At 46.3% G+C, this 21,606-nt stretch overlaps 2 protein-coding genes across 3 annotated transcripts in view; both read left to right on the top strand.

The window, feature by feature from the left end:
• LOC137425815 (uncharacterized) overlaps positions 1-21,606 on the top strand; it is a 1,363,480-nt gene that overhangs the window by 791,710 nt on the left and 550,164 nt on the right. The gene's annotated exons all lie outside the window — the stretch shown is intronic.
• LOC144891688 (uncharacterized) overlaps positions 18,499-21,606 on the top strand; it is a 35,850-nt gene continuing 32,742 nt past the window's right edge. The window contains exons 1-5 of one of the 2 annotated variants that reach the window (XM_078775516.1): positions 18,499-18,751; positions 18,863-18,939; positions 19,523-19,581; positions 19,696-19,871; positions 20,030-20,186. In XM_078775516.1, the coding sequence (XP_078631642.1) occupies positions 18,715-18,751; positions 18,863-18,939; positions 19,523-19,581; positions 19,696-19,871; positions 20,030-20,186 (506 nt within the window). In that variant the 5' untranslated portion in view covers positions 18,499-18,714. Of the gene's footprint in view, positions 18,752-18,788; positions 18,940-19,522; positions 19,582-19,695; positions 19,872-20,029; positions 20,187-21,606 lie in introns of those variants that run through there. The other variant, XM_078775515.1, reaches the window with a different exon arrangement.

The following is a 21,606-nucleotide window of genomic DNA, read 5'->3' as shown; positions in this document are numbered from 1 at the left end:
CGCGAAGTCCACGCCGAGGTGGACCGCGTTCGCGCTGGCCCGAGAAAGACAGTCGGCCACGGCGTTGTCTTTGCCGGCGACGTGCCGGATGTCCGTGGTGAACTCCGACACGGCGGAGAGGTGGCGCTGCTGGCGGGCCGACCATGGCTCCGTGACCTTAGCCATTGCATAGACCAACGGCTTGTGGTCGACGAAAGCCGTGAACGGGCGGCCCTCCAGGAGGTGTCGGAAATGGCGAACGGCCAGGAATAGCCCGAGCAGCTCGCGGTCGAACGTGCTGTAGTTTAACTCGTTCGGCCGGAGTTGCCGGCTTTAAAAAGCGAGTGGCTGCCAAACCCCGTCCACCCATTGCTCATGGACGGCGCCCACCGCGTAGTTGGAGGCGTCCGTAGTGAGGGCAATGGGCGCGTTGAGCACCGGGTGAGCCAGCAGCGTTGCGTCGGCGAGGGCCCGTTTGGCGCTGGCAAAGGCCGCGTCCATGGCCGCGGACCAAACAATGTCATGCTTGGCCGGCTTGCCCCGGAGGGCCTCGTAAAGGGGCCGCATGAGCTGAGCAGCGCGGGGCACGAATCGGTGATAAAAATTCACCATGCCGAGGAACTCTTGGAGGGCCTTGATGGAACGGGGACGCGGGAACGTGGTGATGGCCTCGACCTTGGTCGGCAGCGGCATGGCCCCGGTCTTGGTGATGCGGTGGCCCAAAAAGTCAACGGTCATCGTGCCGAAGTGGCATTTGACCGGGTTGACAATTAAGCCATGCTCGCTGAGGCGACCGAACAGTGTTCGGAGGTGGAGGAGGTGCTCGGCGCGGGACGTGCTGGCGACGAGGATATCGTCCAGATAGACGAAAAGAAATGGCAGGTCGCGCAGCACGCTGCCCATCAAGCGCTGGAACGCCTGGGCCGCGTTCTTGAGGCCAAACGGCATCCGCAAAAATTCGAACAGGCCGAATGGCGTGATGACGGCCGTCTTCGGGACGTCGGCCGCCCGGACAGGTACCTGGTAGTAGCCCCGTATCAGGTCAATTTTCGAAAAGATGACCCGTCCCGCCAAACGGGCGGAAAAGTCCTGAATATGCGGGATCGGGTACCTGTCGGGGGTGGTAGCGTCGTTGAGATGGCGGTAGTCGCCACACGGGCGCCATCCACCCCCCGGCTTTGGCACGATGTGCAGTGGCGAGGCCCACGTGCTATCGGAGCGCCGCACGATGCCGAGGTGCTCCAACGCGTCGAACTCGGCCTTCGCCACGGCGAGCTTGGCCGGGTCGAGGCGGCGGGCCCTGGCGTAGACTGGCGGGCCTGTAGTGGGTATGTGGTGCTCGATCCCGTGCCGCACCGCGACGGCCGAAAACGTCGGCCGCGTGAGGGCCGGGAATTCCGCGAGCAGGCGAGCGAACTCGTTCGCTGCCGGGAGGGCGCACGCCAGTTCGATCGGCACGGAGCTGCTCATCGTGCACGCCAGGGAGATGAAGGTCTCGGCGTTGACAAGGCGACGACGTTTGACGTCGACCAGCAGCCCATGCGCGCAGAGGAAGTCGGCGCCCAGCAAAGCCATGGGGACGCAGGCGGTCACAAAAGTCCATTGAAAATGCTGGCTGCCGAAGCAGAGGGTGATGACGCGTGGGCCGAAAGTGCGTATGGCCGAGCCATTAGCAGCGACCAAAGAGGGGCCGCAAACGGCGTCCCGCCTGTCCTGCTCGGAGGCGGGTATGACGCTCAGTTGGGCGCCGGTGTCACACAGGAAACGCCGCCCAGACGCTTTGTCCCGAATAAACAGCAAGTTGCCCGAGTGGCCGGCGCTCATGGCTGGGAATGAACGCCGGCCCGGCCGTTTCCCGACCTGCCGAAAGTGCACGGGGGCCGGCACGTCCGAGCCTTGTGTCCGAACCTGGCATGGTAATAACACCACGCCCGGTCAGGTGGAGGCCCCGGCCGTCGTGTCGGAAGCGGGCGGTGCGGCGTGGCGGCCGCCAGTTGCACCGGCAGTTCGGCCTCCAACCGCGCAGGGCGCTCGGGCGTCGTGGGCGTCGCCTCGGACGGCGGCGGGCTCCAGGTAACGGCGCCGATGTGCTGGCCCGCCGACGAGATCTTATCGGCTTCCCTGGCGAGGGCGCGGGAATCCGTGATCAACGTGCCAGCAAGGTCGAGGCGTACCGGGTGAGGCAGCTGGCGAAGGAACAGCTCGCGGAACAGAAAATCCGGAGAGTGCTCACCGAGCAACGAGAGCATATAGTCCATGCGCTCGGACGGGCGCGTGTCGCCGAGCTCGGGCAGAGCGAGCAGGCGCCGTGCGCGTGCTGCTGGTGAGAGGGCGAAAGCGTCGAGGAGGAGTGTCTTCAGCGCGTCGTATTTGTCAGCAGCCGGCGGGTGCTCGAGGAGGCTCAAGGCGCGGGCCGCGGTGGCGGAACCGAGCGCCGCCACAACATGGTGGAAGCGGGTGTCGTCCGCGGTGATGCCTCGCAGGGCGAACTGAGAGTCCGCCTGAGCGAACCAAACAGCCGCGTGAGCCTCCCAGAAGGTAGGCAGTTTAAGCGTCACTGCCGTATCCATGTCGGTAGGTCACCAATGAAGGAACTGCGCTCCAACGCGAGTCGAAAGAATTGACGCGACCAAAGACGGAATTCGTCCGAGTTGCTTTATTGAAACAAAACAGCTCAGGTATTCTGACAAGCCCGTTTATCGGGCAGCAATATATATACACATTTATGTCGGGAAGTTTGCCCGGCAAAAGCTATACCGGGCATGCCCGGGTGTCAAGGGCGAGCCTTGGAAAGGCAAGTCTGGACCTGCCGGGGCGTGTTTGGCTGCGGCCTGGCAAGTCGAGGCTGGGCGTGCCCGGGCGCTCTGGACGAGCACTGGAAAGGTGAGAGCGGGCATGCCCGGACGCTCTGGGCGAGCCCTGGAAAGGCGATAGCGGGCATGCCCGGACGCTCTGGGCGAGCCCTGAAAAGGCGATAGCGGGCATGCCCGGACGCTCTGGGCGAGCCCTGGAAAGGCAAGAGCGGGCATGCCCGGGAAAGACGAGACCGGGCGTGCCCGGGAGGTTCGGGCGTGCCCGGGAACAGTGAGTCCGGGCATGCCCGGGAGAGGCGCGTCTGGCCGTGTTCTGGCCGGTGCAAGGCGATTGTGTGCATCCAGCGGTAACCGCTACAGGTCTATTATTGGCGCATTTAAGGTCGGATTACAAGGAAACGACCTCGCAGGTTGATTTTTTTTTTAGATGATGTTGTTATGTACATAGGATGATGATCTTCTACAAAGATCATGTGGAAGCATTTAACTAAAAAAATATTTGGGGGTTGGAATCTTCCTTTAATGCATCCCTCATTGTCACCTCTTTCAACCTCCACACTTTCATTCTCGGTTGGTACTTCACCCACCGAGCTCTCCTTGCACCTTTCACACTTATGTCGCAGTCAACCAAGTGGTGCTGTGAAACAGCCTCTTCCCCTGGGAACACCCTTGTGTCCTGGAGGTGCCCCCTATCTCGCCTATGCACCAGCAGGTAGTCAACGGTTGGTGTCGACCCACCTGACGTGTATGTAACAAGCTTATTTGCCTCTTTCTGGAACTGAGTTTTACAAATCAACAAATCAGCTCCATCAGCAAACTCCAAAATCCTTTCACCTTCTCCATTTCTCACACCATATCCGTAACCCCCATGAACTCCCTCAAAACCATCTGTACTCCTTCCCACATGTCCATTTATGTCGTCTCCTGCTACAACAACTTCCTCATCCTTCACGTTTTCCATCAGCTTCTCCATTGCACACCAGAACTTGTCCTTCTCTTCATCGCTCCGACCAACCTGCGGAGCATATCCCGAGATGACGTTGACCAAGAGCTTTCCATTCATCATTTTCACCATAATCAACCTTTCACTCACTCTGGTCACACTCACCACACTGTCTAGACTCTACAAACTCCTCAGAAAACAGGACACCAACACCATTCACGCCTTCCAGGCACCATTGCCACACAAACTTGTATTTCTGTCCCTACCGACCCTTCACCATTCTCACACCACTTCCCTTCCATCTCATCTCCTGGACACAACATATGTCCACTCTTCTTCTGTCCAATACTTCCACCACTTCTCCTAATCTCCCTGTCATTGTCCCTACATTCCATGTCCCAAACCTCAGAAACCGATCTCCACGTCGGGTATCAGACGTTTCGTTGTCATAAATGGAGTGATTTCCACTCTTGCTTCGATTGGGTTCCCCACCTTGAGTTTTGACGAGAGGGAATGGGGTCCCCCACGGGGTACTTCGGGCTGTACCCTGCCCATATGTAATTGTCATGGTTCCCTTTTTGAGGCAATGTTTTTATGGCCGGATGCCCTTCCTGACGCCAACCCTTTTAGTCGCCTCGTACGACACGCAGGGATACGGTGTACCTATTCTAAACTGGTGTACACACCGGGGAATGTTGGGGATGTAGCACTTGCATGATGGCCCAAAATGGCTTCCTCCTGCACAATATTTTATTTTTTGTAATTCAAAAGCACCCTTCACAAGGTCTGATGACTTTTTTATGCTGCTGAAACACCGGAAGAAACTGACTGATACAACGTGTCAGTATCTACAATTAACATCACATCCAAAGAGATGAAAATCGGATTCAGAGTTTAAAAACAGAAGATAATTATTCAGTATTGTATAAGTGATAGTTTGGAACTTCCTTACCGACCTCCACTCACTCAATAAGTTGTGTTTCCTTTTTTGTGGGAAAGCGTTATTGTACAGTGAAGTGAAACCATGTAACTACGTATGCTGGGACATCTTCTATGGCTTACTCTGCTTCTCTTTTTTTCATTGCATAACAATTCCTTTTGTAATTTGAACTGTTTTTCTCACATTCATGAAATTTTACATGGAATTTACTTTTTACTGGAATTTACTGGAAGTTTTACTGGTATTAACCTGTTAAGGTCCCAAAACACTATATTTCCACCCGTAAGTATAACCTTCACCTTTCTGTCTGAGCGCTGTTATACCTTGAATTTCTTTGGTGGTGGAGACTAAGATTTCTTCATTCCATGTTGTCTCAATTTTACTGTGGCATAACATGATGAACCGAGATCTCATCCGATTTGCAATCTCCATCGAGGAATCATCTTCTTCTGTCTAATATCATTCCAGGAGCTCTGTTGAAGTGGCAATACAACTTGCTTTTGGATCAAATGCAGGTCTTTTGGCACAGCGTACCTGGTCCCCAACCTTCAATCTGATCACACCTTCCATTCTTTGCATTAAATAAAGTAATCTTAACAAGTCATTTGCCTGATCTTATCTATTAGAAACATCCTCTCACCAAATGATGCTTTAGCTTTGCTTCAAGCTGGTTGTATATTTCCAGGGTAAAAATATATGAATTGTTCTTCACCAAAAGTTTTTTAATATATAGAAATTTTATTGTTGATAAAAAGTTAATGGAGAAGTTTGCATATCAATAATCATGTGCAGGACTATGACATGAGTATATATATATATATATGTTGGTCTTCAACTCCAAGGAAGGGAAAGACGAGAGTTAAAGCATCAGCAGTTTCATGAATAGACAGCAAATACACAAATGTGGAGTCTGGCCAAAGAGCAGAGCCTAACACGCAAGGCAGTGCTATCTGGACCACACTGAAGATACACTGGAACACGACCCATTATATAGGCTGAGTCTAGGCAGAAAAAACGTTCGCTAAATCAGATTAACTCTGTGCTGAAGCAGTGACCCCAAGATATAGGACACTATTGGGCTAGTACAGCCCCTGTCGACATCCCTTCATCAATGAAAGGAATTAAGTCAAAGGCACAGATGGAAAGGAAGGCATATGTCATTACTAAGCCATTATCTTAAACTGGACCAGCCTGGCATCGTCAAGGACAGGAAATGTAAGTCACAAGGGAATTTGCAGTCATACAAAAAAGCCAACTTGTGCCTGGAATGCAAGCCATGAACAAACGTGCAGGCAAGTTAAAGATACTTAATCATGTGTTCCTTCCTTCGGCAGCTGTTTTGGGGACAGGGTCGGTAATTGTTTATTGCCTAGGGCAGTCTGACCGAAGGATGAACTAAACAAGTGCAGTCATTAGATAACAATTACCGGCCAAAGGGCCATGAGCAGTTTGAAGCAAGCCTTTTAATCTGGTTACCATTCTGGTCCCATTTGAACAGCAAAATATATGTGGCTGTGAGGAAAGAAGGTTCAATTCCATTTATTTAAAAGCAAACATTAAGTGAATATAAAACGCAACTAAACTTGCAAACTCCTTGTACTACCTATGGTGTACACAAACCCCGACATATATATACAGTATATATATGTATATATATATATATATATATATATATATATATATATATATATATATATATATATATATATATATATCTATATATCAGTGTTCCTTTCACTTGAATTCCATGGAGATAATTAGTCGACAATGGACAAACAATTCAAAGAACTTTTATTAATCTGCATACTCTCCGGCTTGCTGCATCACGGCTGTGAATTAAGGCAAACTGAGTCTCTCGTGGTCCTGAGATGTTTCCCTATAATATACTGTTTCTGCAATTTCCATTTTCAGGGAGTTGTGATATGCAGACATGTCAAAAGAAGTGCACAGAGCGGAACCCCTGCCAGAATGGTGGGAGCTGTTCATGTGATGCTACCTGCAGCATCATCTGCAATTGTGGTTCAGCCTACACGGGCAGCAAATGTGAACATGGAGCAGATATTGTCGCTGCTGTTCTCCGTCCAGGTAAAGATGAGCTTTGATCACATTCAGGTTTCCATTTTTCACTTCATTTAGTTTTATTTAGACATGAAGTTATGCAAAAGGTGTAAGACAAATATCGTTCAAAAGTACAAGTCAAGTTAAGTGCTTTGGTGAAATTACTTTTCTCCAAATTAATTGAATATTAATTGTAAAGAAACTTCGTTGACATTTTTTTCAGCAATTCATTTATCAACATCTCTTGAATGTGTTGTGCAGATCAGTGGTTCCAAAAACTATTTTTTATTGTTCCAGTGTTTCTTTTGTCATATAAATATTTGAGGTTTGTGGAGGAAAACCTAAATGTCACAATGGAAGGGCAAAGTTCTGAAAATTGCATAACATAAGAAGTTGTGCAGGAGACTTAGAAAATAATGAGATAGTATTCATGGAATACTTACCCTGCACAGTCAACTTGGTGTGAGCCAAGTTCTGTTTTTAAAGGGTTTTTTTTCTTTGATCCAATGTGGCTGCCAGACCACGTGAGCGATGACATAAATTTACATTCTGTAATATAATTATTGTGTAGATCACGCTCAAGACATTTCAAACTGATCACACTTCGTCCCTGGTGAATTATGACGTCATAATTAAGGCACCAATGACGTCATCATTAACAATACTTATTCCCCATGCGAAGTTCTTTACAATGAGCCATGTTTCAATTTTTTCCATGGAGCTGTTTCACAGATAGAGGTGCGAAGTTTTTCCAAGATGGCACCCATACCACGTGACCTATGACATCATAATTATCACTGAAATTCTAGTCAGAGGCGCTCCTATGGTGAACATTTATTGTCAACAGGACCAACAATTGCAGAGAAACCAAATTCATACGAATTGGATCAAGCGTTGTATTTGTTGAATTATGACATCATAATTAAGGTACAGATGGCATCATCATTAACATATCTTATTCCCCAATTGGAGTACTTAACACCATGCTTCAATTTTTTTCCTTGGAGCGGTTTCGGAGATATACAGGTGCAACGTATAGATATATAGGTGCAAGATATAGAGGTCTCCGTTTCCGTTTCCAGTCCCTGGAGCAAGGAAGCGTGTTCGACCTTTGGACGGCAGCAAAAGTTAAAGTATTTTTTCCATTCGTGTATTCGTCAATTTCTACTCGTTTTTTATTGTGCATGTGTTGCAGGGTGTTTTCCAGTTGCTGTTGATTTGCAATTCCTGCAAACTTTTGTATAATTTAATCCTTTTCTGTCCCACCGCGTGCGCGGCCTAGTTTATCTCGGCCCATAGGTGTTCTGCGAATTTAAGTTCTTTCCTTCGCTGTATTGCTTATTTCTTAGATTTTCTCTTCTCCCCCTAACTTCCCCGAACATCGACCACTTGTCTAACGTTTTCAATCTCTCCAAAGTCTCTTCACTTCTCTTCTCGTCTCGGGAAGTCACGTGACGTCACGTCTCTTCAAAGCTGTGCATGCGCGCACGCTTTCGAAGTTAATAAGTAACTTTTCACAATTGTGTTTTTGTCGTAATACCGGCTTTACCACAGGTCGAAACTTTATCTTTCTTTCGGTGTGTATGTAACTATTGGTGCGTCTCTAATAGTATTCTTGGTGTTGGTTTTTCATACCTGTGTACATAATCGTCGGTACAGTTCGTGTCGCATATTCTGACGCCAAGCGTAGGACTAGTAGTAGGAGGCTACCGTGTCTGACCTTGGCTTGAGGCTTTGTTTCTGTCCCAGCGGTTTCTTCGATTGCGCTCGCAATTCCTTTCGGTCTCTATTTTTCACGTTCCACGTTCGGTCTCTGTCTCTGTTTTCATCCCAACTCAAAAAAAAAAAAAATAATAATAATAATAATATTCCCTTCTCTGTTCTTATCCGTTTCGTTCTTATTTGTTCGTTCGTTCTTTGACCACGTTGTTCGTGATCACGTGTTCACGTCATTAAAAAATGTTTCATCTGTCCCCTGAAGAATGGTATTCTGTCATATACTATAACACCTTTTTCTTCTTGTTCTATAAAAGGATGCTTTCGACTTGCTCACCAAATCGATTCATTCCAAAAAAAAATTCCATCTCTTACAGCTACAGTGCCTCTTTCATTCATTCCCTAAACTCTACAGAACTCCACCCATCCTTCAGCGTCCTCAAACGTATTTTTGACTCGAAGGTCGCAAGAAACTCATTTTGCAAGAAATGTTCGTTTCCCATTAATCGTACATTTTTCAAAATCCAATCTCACCTCTCCCCTCCAAATCTTCCCCATCACCCATCCCTTTCAGATCTCCCCCCTTGCCCCTTCCCTCCTAAACTCCCCCCACACCCCTCCCCTCTGAGACCCTCCCTCACTCCTCCCCTCCTAGACTCCCCTCTCACCCCTCCTCCTCAAAGCGTCCTCCACGCTTCTTCCCCCTTCCAACTCTCACCTTCATCTCCCTTAACCTTCTGCCTCACTCTTCCCCCTCCTCAAACAACACCTCACTGCGCCTCACCCAATCACCATCAAACCTTTTGTCTGCCCCATTCTTCCCTTTCTCCAAGCTGTTCTGAAATCTCTGACACACCTTCAACAGCTCTCCCTACCTCTTCCTCCTCTTCCACATCATACCCTACCGCTCCCCCCCCCCCCCCCCGTTCTGTATCCGATGCTCCCCCTTCCTCTTCTTTAACAGTATGGACCTCAAACATCCGGGGCCTTCGCTCAAACTTGACTGATCTCTCCATACAGGTTGCTTCTGACAAACCAGACGTGATCTGCTTAACAGAAACTTTCCTCCTTCATGATGTCTCTGATTCCTTGGTATCTCTCCCAGGTTACTCCCTCCTCCGGTATGATAGACCTGAGCCTCGTCCTGGAGGGGGGGTTGCTATCTTTTATTAAAAAAACTCTTCCTCACTCGCCCTGCACTGCCCTCTCTCCACCTCACCCCCAGGAATACCTTTGGCTACGGCTTCCCCTTCGCTCCCACCTTTTGTTCATATGTGTGTTGTACCGTCCACCAAACAGTGATGACTCCATCTACATCTCGCTGTCTGATAACATGGACCAACTTCTATCTACCCATCCCAACTCTCTCTTCCTCATATGTGGTGATTTCAATTGTCACCATGCCAGTTGGCTCGGTGTGGGCACCCCTCTCACCAGCCATGGCTCTTCAGCAAAGGACTTCTGTGACTCACTGGGAATGACACAATCTGTCAATTTCCCAACCCGGATCTCAATCAACGGAGCATCTTCTCTTCTGGACTTGGTTATGACGAACTTCCCTGAAAATGTCTGCTGCTCTTCTTCTGCTCCAATCGGCTCATCTGATCATGTGCTTGTTAAAGTGGACATCTCTCTGACCATTCTAAGAGAGCCTCCTCAGCGTCGGCGAATCTGGCATTTCACTCAGGCCAACTGGCATGGTCTTCAAGCAGCCATCAATCATCTGGACTGGTCTCCCATCTCTACCGCCTCTGACATCAACTCATCCTGGGAATTCTTCCAAAGTAAATTGCTCTCTCTCATGCACAGATTTATCCCATCTCGTCTTCAGTTGTCATACCCTTCCTCCCGTCCATGGTACACGGAATCTTGTGGTGAGGCTGTTGCCCAGAAACAACTTACTTTCGTCTCCTGGAAAGCAAATCCAACGGAAGGAAATCTCATTTCCTTTCACAAAGCCCGAAACAAGTGTGTGTCCACCCTCAGGAGAGCCAGGAAACAATATCTCTCCGTTCTCAGGACAGAACTCTCTTATCTGTCTCCCTCTTCCAAATCCTGGTGGCGTCTGGTCAAATCTGTTTCTGGTGTTTGTTCCCCCTCCATCCCCTCCCTCACCTCAAACGGCCACACGGCTGACTCCGCGCGTGAAAAAGCTGAATGCCTCAACTCTGTGTTTGCCTCTAAATCTTGTGTCCCAAACCCATCCCTCTCTGTACCCACCGTACCCAGTCGTACCCAGCTGCTCCTGGACTCTGTGTCCTTTCCTCCTGACAAGGTGGAAAAGTTTCTGTCAACCCTCGACTCTGATTCTGCAACTGGACCTGACGGCATCAGCCCACGGGTCCTAAAATCTTGTTCTTCCGCTCTTTCACTCCCTCTCTCTGTTCTCTTCACACTCTCTTATGCTCAAGGTCATCTGCCATCTGCTTGGAAATCTGCCAACATCACCGCATCACCGCATCACCGCAAAAACAGTTCCCAGCAACTACAGACCAATCAGCCTTCTCTCAATTATCAGTAAAGTCATGGAATCCATCATTGCTTCAGATATGAAATCTTTCCTCTTCTCCAATGGCTTGAACTCTGATCATCAATTTGGTTTCAGACCTGGTCACTCTACTCTGGACATGCTGCTACTGCTTTCTCAGCAATGGATGGAGGTCCTCAATGCCAAACAGGAAATCAGAGCTGTCTCCCTTGACATATCACGTGCCTTCGATACGGTCTGGCACCCCGCTCTGCTCACCAAACTCTCCTCTGTTGGTATCCATGGAAATCTTCTCACATGGCTTGCGGACTTCCTCTCTGGTCATAGTCAACGTGTGGCCCTGAATGGGTTTCTCTCATCTCCTCTTCCTGTTCAGGCTGGAGTTCCCCATGGTAGTGTTCTGGGCCCTGTGCTTTTTCTGGTCTTCATCAATGATCTCTCTGACTCTCTTGAAAATCCTCTCTATCTCTTTGCTGACGACTCTACTCTCTGTCGCTCCATTCCTCATCCCTCAGATCGGCAGTCTGCAGCCTCCTCACTCTCTGCAGACCTGGACAAATTCACAGACTGGGCAAACAAATGGAACATGTCTTTCAATCCTGATAAATCTCACACTCTTACGATGTCTCTCCGAAAAGACCGACTGGAAAACCCTCCCATCCACTTTCTGAATAATCCTCTCCAAGAAGTTCTGTCACTCAAGCTTTTGGGTCTCACTATTTGCCATGATCTTTCCTCGGAAAACCACATTTCAAATCTGGCCTCCAAAGCCAGTCGCCGACTGGGCATCCTCCGTCGTGCGAAGTCCTTCGTTGGCACACCTGAGCTCCTCACCACATACAAGGCTTTCATCCGCAGCTCTATGGAATACTGCTCTCCCCTCTGGTCTGGTGCTCCTGCCTCACACCTAGCCCGTCTTCACGCTGTTGAAACCAAAGCGTTCAGAATCATTGGAATCTCCCGTGATGAAGCTAACTCCAAGGGCCTTTCACTCACTCACCGCAGGCAGGTTGGTGGTCTTTCCCTCTTCTACCGACTCCTCTCTGGCCTTGCCCCCCCAGCCCTCTCTGGGCTCTGTCCCCCAAATATTCCTGCAGATCGCACAAGATCTGCCTGCAACCCTCTTATGGTTAAACTGCCAAAATCAAGACTTTTCTGCTCACCTTCACTCCTTCATTCCTCTTTTCTCCCGCCTCTGGAACAAACTCCCTCACTCTCTTCAATCCCACTCCACCCTCCAGGTCTTTAAAACAGCTGTTCACCACCATCTCTTATCCTCCCCCATCCAAAACCTTGATCTTTTCTACCCCCGCTAATTTCGGTCCCCTTGTGTTTTATACCTCTCCCCCCCTCCCCTTCCCATGCCTTCTGCCCCCAAGCCCTCTCCCTCCCACACTTCTCCCTGCTCTCAAATGTTGTGGTTGTGTGCTTCCCCTTCTCTCCCCATCTTGTCTTCGGCTCCCTCTTTTTGTATATTTTGTTTGTCTGGTTGATTTGTTTGTGAAATAAATGTTAGCTCTCTCACGAGCCTCGATTCAGTATACAAAAAAAAAAAAAAAAAAAAGGCTTTCATCCGCAGCTCAATGGAATACTGCTCTCCCCATCTGGGCTGGTGCTCCTGCCTCACACCTAGCTCGTCTTCACGCTGTTGAAAGCAAAGCATTCAGAATCATTGGAATCTCCCGCGATGAAGCTAACTCCAAGGGCCTCACTCACTCACCGCAGGCAGGTTGGTGGTCTTTCCGTCTTCTACCGACTCCTCTCTGGCCTTGCCCCCCCCAGCTCTCTCTGGGCTCTGTCCTGGAAATATTCCTACATGTCGCACAAGATCTGCCTGCAACCCTCTTATGGTTAAACTGCCAAAATCAAGACTCTCTGCTCACCTTCACTCCTTCGTTCCTCTTTTCTCCCGCCTCTGGAACAAACTCCCTCACTCTCTTCAATCCCACTCCACCCTCCAGGTCTTTAAAACAGCTGTTCACCACCATCTCTTATCTTTCCCCATCCAAAATCTTGATCTTTTCTATCCCCGATAATTTCACCCCAATTCCACTTTTTGAAATACCAACTTCTGTCCTGGAAGTCCTTGATGTCCTTGTGTTTTATACTTCTCCCACCCCCCCCCCCCCCCCTTCCCACGCCTCCTCCCCCCAAGCCCTCTCCCTCCAACACATCTCCCTGCTCCTAAATGTTGTGTGCTCTCAAGTGTTTGTGTGCTTCCCATTCTCTTGTCTTCCGCTCCCTCTTTTTATATATTTTGTTTGTCTGGTTGATTTGTTTGTGAAGTAAATGTCAGCTCTTTCACGAGCCTCGATTCAGTATACAAAAAAAACAAAAAAGGTTTTTTTATTTTTTTCAAGATTGCGCCTGTACCACATGACGTATTATGTCACAATTATCATTTTAAAATTCTACAGGCGCTCCTATGGTCAACATTTCGTGTCCATCAAACTAACAGTTGCACAGAAAAAAAAAAATTCATACTGATCGTTTCAAGTTTTATACTTGTCGAATTATGACGACATTATGAAGGCACCGATGACATCATCATTAACATATCATATTTCCCATGGGGAGTACTTGACAATGAGCCTTGTTTCAATTTTTTTTCCATTGAGCAGTTTTCGAGATATGGAGGTGTAACGTTTTTTCCAATGAAACAAGGTACCACGTGACCTATGTTGTCATAATTTTGAAAAAAAAATTCTACAGGCGGAGGTGCTCCCATGGTAGAATTTGGTGTCAATCGGACCAACGATTGCCGAGAAAGTGAATTTTAATAATGCACCCACGCCACACGTACACATGCGGCACGCCACACGTACGCAACCGAATGCTTAACCCTGCTTTTATCTTCACTAGCTCAGGATAACAAGACTAAATTTGCAGAAAGCTTGGACATTGGAGATTAACAAGTATTGCATTAAAGGATTAACCCATGTCAACTGTTAATAGGAATAGGCAAAATATTGAGATGAGAAGATGCAAGGAGAAGTGAAACGTAACTAAGTCTCGAGAAACCAGTGAGGTGCTTGCACCTGCAGAACAAGCGGCTCTGTGTCCTGGCCATTTGATGGGTAATGCAAATCACTTGTCCCTCAGCCTCTAATTTGTTCATTAATGCAAGGTGAAGGGACTCGGTGGTGTAATTGTTGGAACGTTTGCTCTAGTCTGGGAAGTCGGTGGTTCAAACCCGGCCAAGTCATACCAAAGACTTGAGACATCAGGAGAGATGGTACGTGCTTCCTTGCTTGAGGCTCAGCATTTAAAAAGGATAGGGCATGGGCAAAGAGCCATTGTTTGTTCTGCAATAACCTTTTTTAAAAAATTTTTGGTGTACAAGATCGAGGCTCGTGTAAGAGCTAACATCAATCACAAAAAACAACAACGAACGGACACACAAAACATATAAAATAGGGAGCGGGAAGCACACAAGTATAACAGCAGAGAACAGGGACAACTGAAGATCTGTGGGAGGGAGAGGGCTTGGGGGGAGGAGGCATGGGAAGGCGGGGAGGGGTGGGAAAGTATAAAACACATGGACACTGCTGGAACTTCCAGGAAAGAAAAAAGTCGGTATTTCGAAGAAAAAAAAGTGGATTTGGGGTGAATTGACGGGGGTAGAAGAGATCAAGGTTTTGGATGGGGGAAGATGAGAGATGGTGGTGAACGGCTGTTTTAAAGACCTGGAGGGATGAGTGGGATTGAGTGGGAACCTTCAGGATTAAATCCTGACAAATCTCACACTCTTACTATGTCTCTCCGAAAAGATCGACTGGACAACCCTCCCATCTACTTTCTCAACAATCCTCTCCAAGAAGTTCTGTCGCTCAAGATTTTGGGTCTCACTATCTGCCATGATCTTTCTTGGGAAAACCACATTTCCAAGCTGGCCTCCAAAGCCAGTCGCCGACTGGGCATCCTCCGTCGTGCGAAGTCCTTCCTCGGCACACCTGAGCTCCTCACCACATACAAGGCTTTCATCCGCAGCTCAATGGAATACTGTTCTCCCCTATGGGCCGGTGCTCCTGCCTCACACCTAGCTCGGCTTCACGCTGTTGAAACCAAAGCTTTCAGAATTATTGGAATCTCCCGCGATGAAGCTATCTCTGAGGGCCTTTCACTCACTCACCGCAGGCAGGTAGGTGGTCTTTCTGTCTTCTACCGACTCCTCTCCGGCCTTGCACCCCCAGCTCTCTCTGTGCTCTGTCCCCCAAATATTCCTACAGGTCGCACAAGATCTGCCAGCAACCCTCTGATGGTTAAACTGCCGAAATCTCGGCTCTCCGCTCACCTTCACTCTTTCATTCCTCTTTTCTCCCGCCTCTGGAACAAACTCCCTCACTCCCTTCAATCCCACTCCTCCCTCCAGGTCTTTAAAACAGCTGTTCACCACCATCTCTTATCTTCCCCCATCCAAAACCTTGATCTTTTCTACCCCCGCTAATTCACCCCAGATCCACCTTGTTTGAAATTCCAACTTCTTTCCTGGAAGTCCTGGCAGTGTCCATATGTTTTATACCTCTCCCACTGCCCCCTTCCCACGCCCCCCCCCCCCCCCAAAGCCCTCGCCCTCTCTCAGATCTCTCGATGTCTCCATGTCTCTCGGTCCCTGCTCTCAAATGTTGTGTTTGTGTCCTTCCCCCTCTCTCCCCATCTTGTCTACCGCTCCCTATGTTATATGTTTTATGTGTCGGTTTGTCTTTCTGTGTGATTAATGTTCGCTCTTTCACGAGCCTCGATATTGTATACAAAAAAAAAAAAAAAAAAAAAAAAAAAAGGAGGCAGAATAATCAGAATAAGAAGATGCAATGTGGGAGCTGGGTTGTGCAAAGAAAGGGTTTGGCACTTTTGCACTTGGGGATGGGGGGAAGGGGGAAATATGGATAGAAATGACCAGGTGCACCACAGCACAAGGAGAGGTTTTGCAGAAGGGTGGGAACAGGGTCTCAGCAGGTGCAGTAAAGTTCATTTGTGCAATTTTGATATGACACGAGGTGGTGTTGGGCAGCAGACTTAAAATCCTGTCTGGGGTGATCAACACATCAAAGTCATGAAGACCAGGAACAACCACTGACTTCTTTTGGGGAAAGTATGGAATTACTTTCACAAATCCTAATTTCTCAAACTCATGTCCCCATAATTCTCCCTCTTCCCACAAACCCTCCATTATTTAATCAATTGATCAATCGAGCAATCATGAATTAACACCATGAATGAAAAGACGTACATTCAGTTGCATTCTGATGTCAGGTGTTTTGGCTAAAAAGCAACAACCAAATATTTATCCAAAGAATGAAGGAGCAGATTATTTCCAACAAGCAGAAACACATGAAATCATGAGTGTGACACAGAGATTTATAAAACTCAGCCACGAAGAACTCGAGTGTGACAAATGGACTTAAATATATTTATTCTGCTTTGAAGATATATCAAGCTCGCTTGCTCGTGGTGGTGAACAAAATGTTTTTAAAAAATATGCTAGCAGGATTTGAACTTAGGATCTGCAGGTCCACAGAGGTGCAAGTTAACCACTGAGCCATATGGTCATACACAATTAACTGTGAAGACAAAGTATATCCTCGAAATGTGTATTGTATAATCTTGTCTGCACGAAAGTAGGATTGTTGTCTATTAGGGGTGGAATGCGTGTTCCTTTGCTGGAAAGGAACCCCAAAACAAAGGTTTACAAAAGCCATAATATTGTTACGTTTGTGGGGGTAGATGACGGAATCTCATAGAAAAGATAGGATAGTAAAGGTATAGCATGGATCGTGGACATGTAGGAGACATCTCTATGTATTTAAGTGAGGAAACTGGAGCTTAAGATTGTTTATGTGTCTTCACACAGGGGGTGAAGCTGTGTTAACTAGATATGGATTAAGGTTAGTTTTCCCCCAATATGTGATTGCCTCCTGTGGCTTTTCCCTACGTTTTTACAACTACAAGGCTGGCCGTAAAAAAAACTCCGTTTAAACAACAACCACTGGAACCGCTGACAGTACCCGAACACTGCCAATCGGCAAGTAAGCCACGCCTTAATGACGCTCACGTCAAGCAAAGCCGGCAGGCCATGCCCCGAAGTTCCTCATTGGTCGAGCACGACCATGGGGTGATTCGATGGGGCTTGGCGATTGGCCAGTGTGATGTCAGAGTGAGAAAGTTCTCGGGGAAAAAGGACCGTTGAAAGAAGAATCGCTCTCTTGGGTTTTTGTGCTGGAGTAGAAGGTTGAGCCTTTGTTGTGCGGGCTGATGAGGAGAGCTTTGTTGGGAACTGGTGGAACGTTGGCAATTTCGACAGTGGGGAGGAGGTCTTGGCGGCGGTTTGTGTGGCTCTCGGCGCTTCGGACAGAGTGGAGAGATAAAGAGGGCTGTCTTGGCTGCTTGCTCACACCTGGGCGTTTTCAAACCTCGGTTTCGGTGCCATTTTTGGACCGCTTCCCGTGCAAGTGGCTACACCAGCTGCAACGACCACCCTGAAGTCCCTGAAAGCCATTTTGGACCAAAGCTGAGTGCTGGCCGATTAAAAGTGAAGCATTTTATTTTACTTGATCATTCCCGTGTGTGTTCGTATTTGTGTCTGAGAGGAGGATCCTCAAAGTAGGAAATGCAATTGGTTTACTTCAACATTTATTTAGTCTTGCATTGATTTTTATTTTTCAATCATTATTGTGGCATTTTTCGTTTGTTATATTAGTTTATTCGTTGTGGGTTCGGGAATAAACCTGTGTGCTTCCATTCAGGTAAGCGCCTTTGCTGGCTTCTATCCCGCGCGTCCCATAAAAACAACCGCCAAGATTTCAGGAGTTCGCCTCGGGAGTAAAAACGATCGGTCATTCGTCACCCAGTGGTCTTAATCGCTGGGTGACACGACAATATTACTGCAAATGACGAACATACAACGGTGAGTTTGGGGTAAAAAAAAAAGAAAAAGCACGCCGGTAGGAGAAGACGCATGGGCAAAGCTAGTCCCTTAGCATATTAATACATAGGCTTTTGTAAAAAAACAAAACAAACAAAAAAAAAAACATTTTGCCTCCTTTCTCTTAAACTACAGCTCATGAAGGGGCTTGTATCTGTATTACATGTCGGACAAAGACACTGGCAGACATAAATTTCTAGGACATTAGTGTACAATGGGCAAACACATGGCATATGGGATTTGAACGTGAGTTCTCTGCCACATAAGCTTGGGTTTTAGATGGGAAAACTAATATCCCATCCCAGGCTCGATTTTTGTGACCAAGAAAGCACATTAATAACTCCATTTTGTGTTTTTTTTTCCGAATTAATGGACCCTTTCCCAAAGTAAACTTATCACTTGACTTTCACCTTGTGACATCAACTTCCAATTTAACCTTATCCTGTCTGTGCACAAGATTATCTCTTCTCAACGTTTTTTTGATCACGATTGACTAATTTTCCTGTTAAACCCGCCACACACTAACTGATTTTTGTGAAGCAACACAACAACCTTGTCGGAGACGAATCTTGTCCAGTCTTGTTTTGTGGAAGATTGCACCACATTTGACTCGCCCTATGCAATTGTCAACGACACTATTTTCGGTAAACAAAATGGCAACAGAGAAGAAATACAGGAAGAGGATGAGAAGGTTAAAGCTCTGAGTTTTGGGTAAAGAAGCTGTGGGTGAAGAAAGAAGAGGCTGTGGGTAAAGAAAGAAGAGGCTGTGGGTAAAGAAAGAAGAGGCTGTGGGTAAAGTCTTGGGTGGAGAGAAGACGGTCATGGATCGTTCAATGAACTTGCTGGTGGAACTTGATGTACAAGATAAGGGAACTCGTATTTATATTAACGAGTAAGTATCCATTCTCTCTGGGTATTTAACTGTTATGGGTTCTAAAGTTAAGGGTCACATACTATATGTTTTGCCTTTTGCCATATTTGACTTGCGTTTCTTTGCTTTTAGATCTACCAAAAGTCGAATTTGACATGATCGTGCGATTTCATTCGGCTGGCCTTAATACATCAGTACAAGAAACCATGGTATGATTACATGCACATGCACTTCCTCTGCTTGATGTAGATCACAGGAAAGGTTTTTTTCATTTGCAATACTATTTGTAAGATACATTCTTTGTTTTGTGAGAATTTGATTTTTAAAATATTTTCAGTGATCTGAACTGCACTGCTTTTCATATCCAGCATTTTGGCGCCTCGTTCCCAGATGCCCAGAAGTCATGAAGAGTCTTGTGTGGACTCCTGTCACATGTATAGATTGGATGGGCAGGCACATTCAGGGTTATTAACGGGCCAGATTGTTTTTGTGCTCATCTAGCAACTAAAAAGTTATTCTGGGACAACCTAATTTTGCAACTTAAAATCCATAATCTAGATATAAAATACCAACATTTCGTCTGAACACTCATCTGTGAAATGATTGACAGACTGGGGTAACGTTAGAATATGCATACAAGTTATTTATCGAGTATTGCTTTATTTGGCCGGATTTGTATCCACATGCCCCAAGATCGTCCATGAGATTACATATCCAAATCATGTCCATATTGTGTCGTATACAAGTTGAATTTTGCATATGATTTGTGATATTCTCAATCCTGTGTTGCAGTTACGTGAGCAATTCCAAGACCTCACTGGGTTTAATAATGTCAGTGTTTCTCCACTCAAGTAAGAAACAACAACAATATTTATGGATAAATAATGTGCATTTGTATCTCTGATTTATTTTTCTTTTGATGTGGTTAAAATATGATTGTTTTCTTTTCTTTATCATGGGAGCAGGGAAGGCACTAACAACGATTATCCTGTGAAAGCAAAGTTTGATTATAACAAGGATAACATCAACAAAATCTACACTGGCGGACTCAAAGATGAAATTATAACCAAGTTTGGGGGCCAAGTACGGGCCACCCGGCAAGAAAACATGACCCTGATAGGAAAAATTAATCAAACAAATGGTAAGATGTACCTGCTTATTCAGGAAGCTAATTGTGTAATTTCACAAAGCATGTTTATCAATGTACTGTGCTAATAATTATATGAATAATGTTTAAAGAGTATTTTGTATAAATTTAAACACAAGCTGAATACCAATCCCAATTTGTCCTGATCACAGTTGCAATAGACGAGGTATATCGGTGCAACACCAGCTACGAGGGATATGTTGTCTCCTACGATAGCACCGGAGTTTTCTGCAAATCACCCTGCAATGATACTTCCTACTGTAGTAATCATGGAACTTGCTCCCACCTGGTATCCGGTCCAAAATGCAGGTGCAGTGAGTGAATATCAGGAAATTTTGAAAACTTATCTCAACTATAAAATTCTGCAAAAATCAAATACATTACAGCTTGATCTTCACCCAAATACTGGGTTCATAAGTTCATGCTTTATTTTTACTTATTTTTATTGTACATAGAATCGAGGCTTGTGGAAGAGCAAGTGCACCAAATGGATCGGGATGTAACAGGACAAAATTAACAGTAGAGAGAAGCAGTAGACGGGTAACACCAACAGTGGAGTTGAAAGACAAGATAGAGGGAGATTGGTCGTAATTTTTCCTTTCGGGTGAACCAAAAGTGGAGTTTCATATCATTTCATTTGATATGATTCATTTCATTTGACTGAAGCATTTGAAGATTTGAAGCGCGATTTCATTTGACTGATCTTAACACGTCAGAACAAACTTTCTTCAAACCAAATTATGAATTTTTGTTTTACCTTGTAGTAACTTTGATAATTATTGTATTTTCTCTTTCTATGATTAGCGTTGTAAGCTTCGAATTTCATAGAAGCACAGACATGGCAGAAATATTACTAAAAACTCTCAGAAATACAGCTTGACCTTCGCGATATTGCTGGGTTCATAAGTGTGCTTTATTCAGTTAATGATGCATGAGTACCGTGAAATCGGGTGAATATGGACAGCAAGGTGAATAGGGACACAAACTGAAAAAAAGTTCAGAAACTTTTTTCACTGAAAATTTATAACCATACTGATTTGTTGATATTTGGGTTGAAATTGTTCTCTTGTTTTTTTAAAAAGCAACTTATAGTCCCTATTAACCCCATATATGGGTTAAATAGGAATAAATAGGATTTTTATGGCTGTCCCTATTCACCCCGTTTTACGGGTGAATAGGGACAGTCACCAATACAAAAAAAATAATAATCAAGAAATAATCCTGAGTGTCCAACTTATTGCTAAATTGATAGCTCAGATGGATGCACATAATATGCACCCATAATATAAACCATGGTGCCAATGAAAAAAAATATGGGATAAAAAGTTTCTCCAAACTGTCCCTATTTCTTGATTATTATTTTTTTGTATTAGTGACTGTCCCTATTCTTGGGTTTGTTGATCTGGAGAAAGCATTCGATAGGGTTCCATACGAAGTATTGACATGGGCATTGAGGAAGTTAGAAGTGGAGGAATGGTTGATCAGAGTAGTGATGGCAATGTACAAAGGAGCGCGCACAGCTGTAAGAACGAAGGACGGGAACAGTGGTGAGTTTGAGGTGAAGGTGGGAGTGCATCAGGGGTCGGTACTAAGTCCACTACTATTTTGTAGCTGTGATGGAGGTGCTGGCTCAGAACATAAAGGAGGGTTTACCGTGGGAGTTGTTTTATGCAGATGATCTGGTTTTGATTGCGGAAAGTATGGATGGACTGAAGGAAAAGATGAACAA

Source organism: Myxine glutinosa, chromosome 4 (genome assembly GCF_964187855.1).
Source record: "Myxine glutinosa chromosome 4, kmMyxGlut1.1, whole genome shotgun sequence".
NCBI lineage: Eukaryota > Metazoa > Chordata > Myxini > Myxiniformes > Myxinidae > Myxine > Myxine glutinosa.
This window is presented reverse-complemented; position numbering and strand designations above follow the sequence as displayed.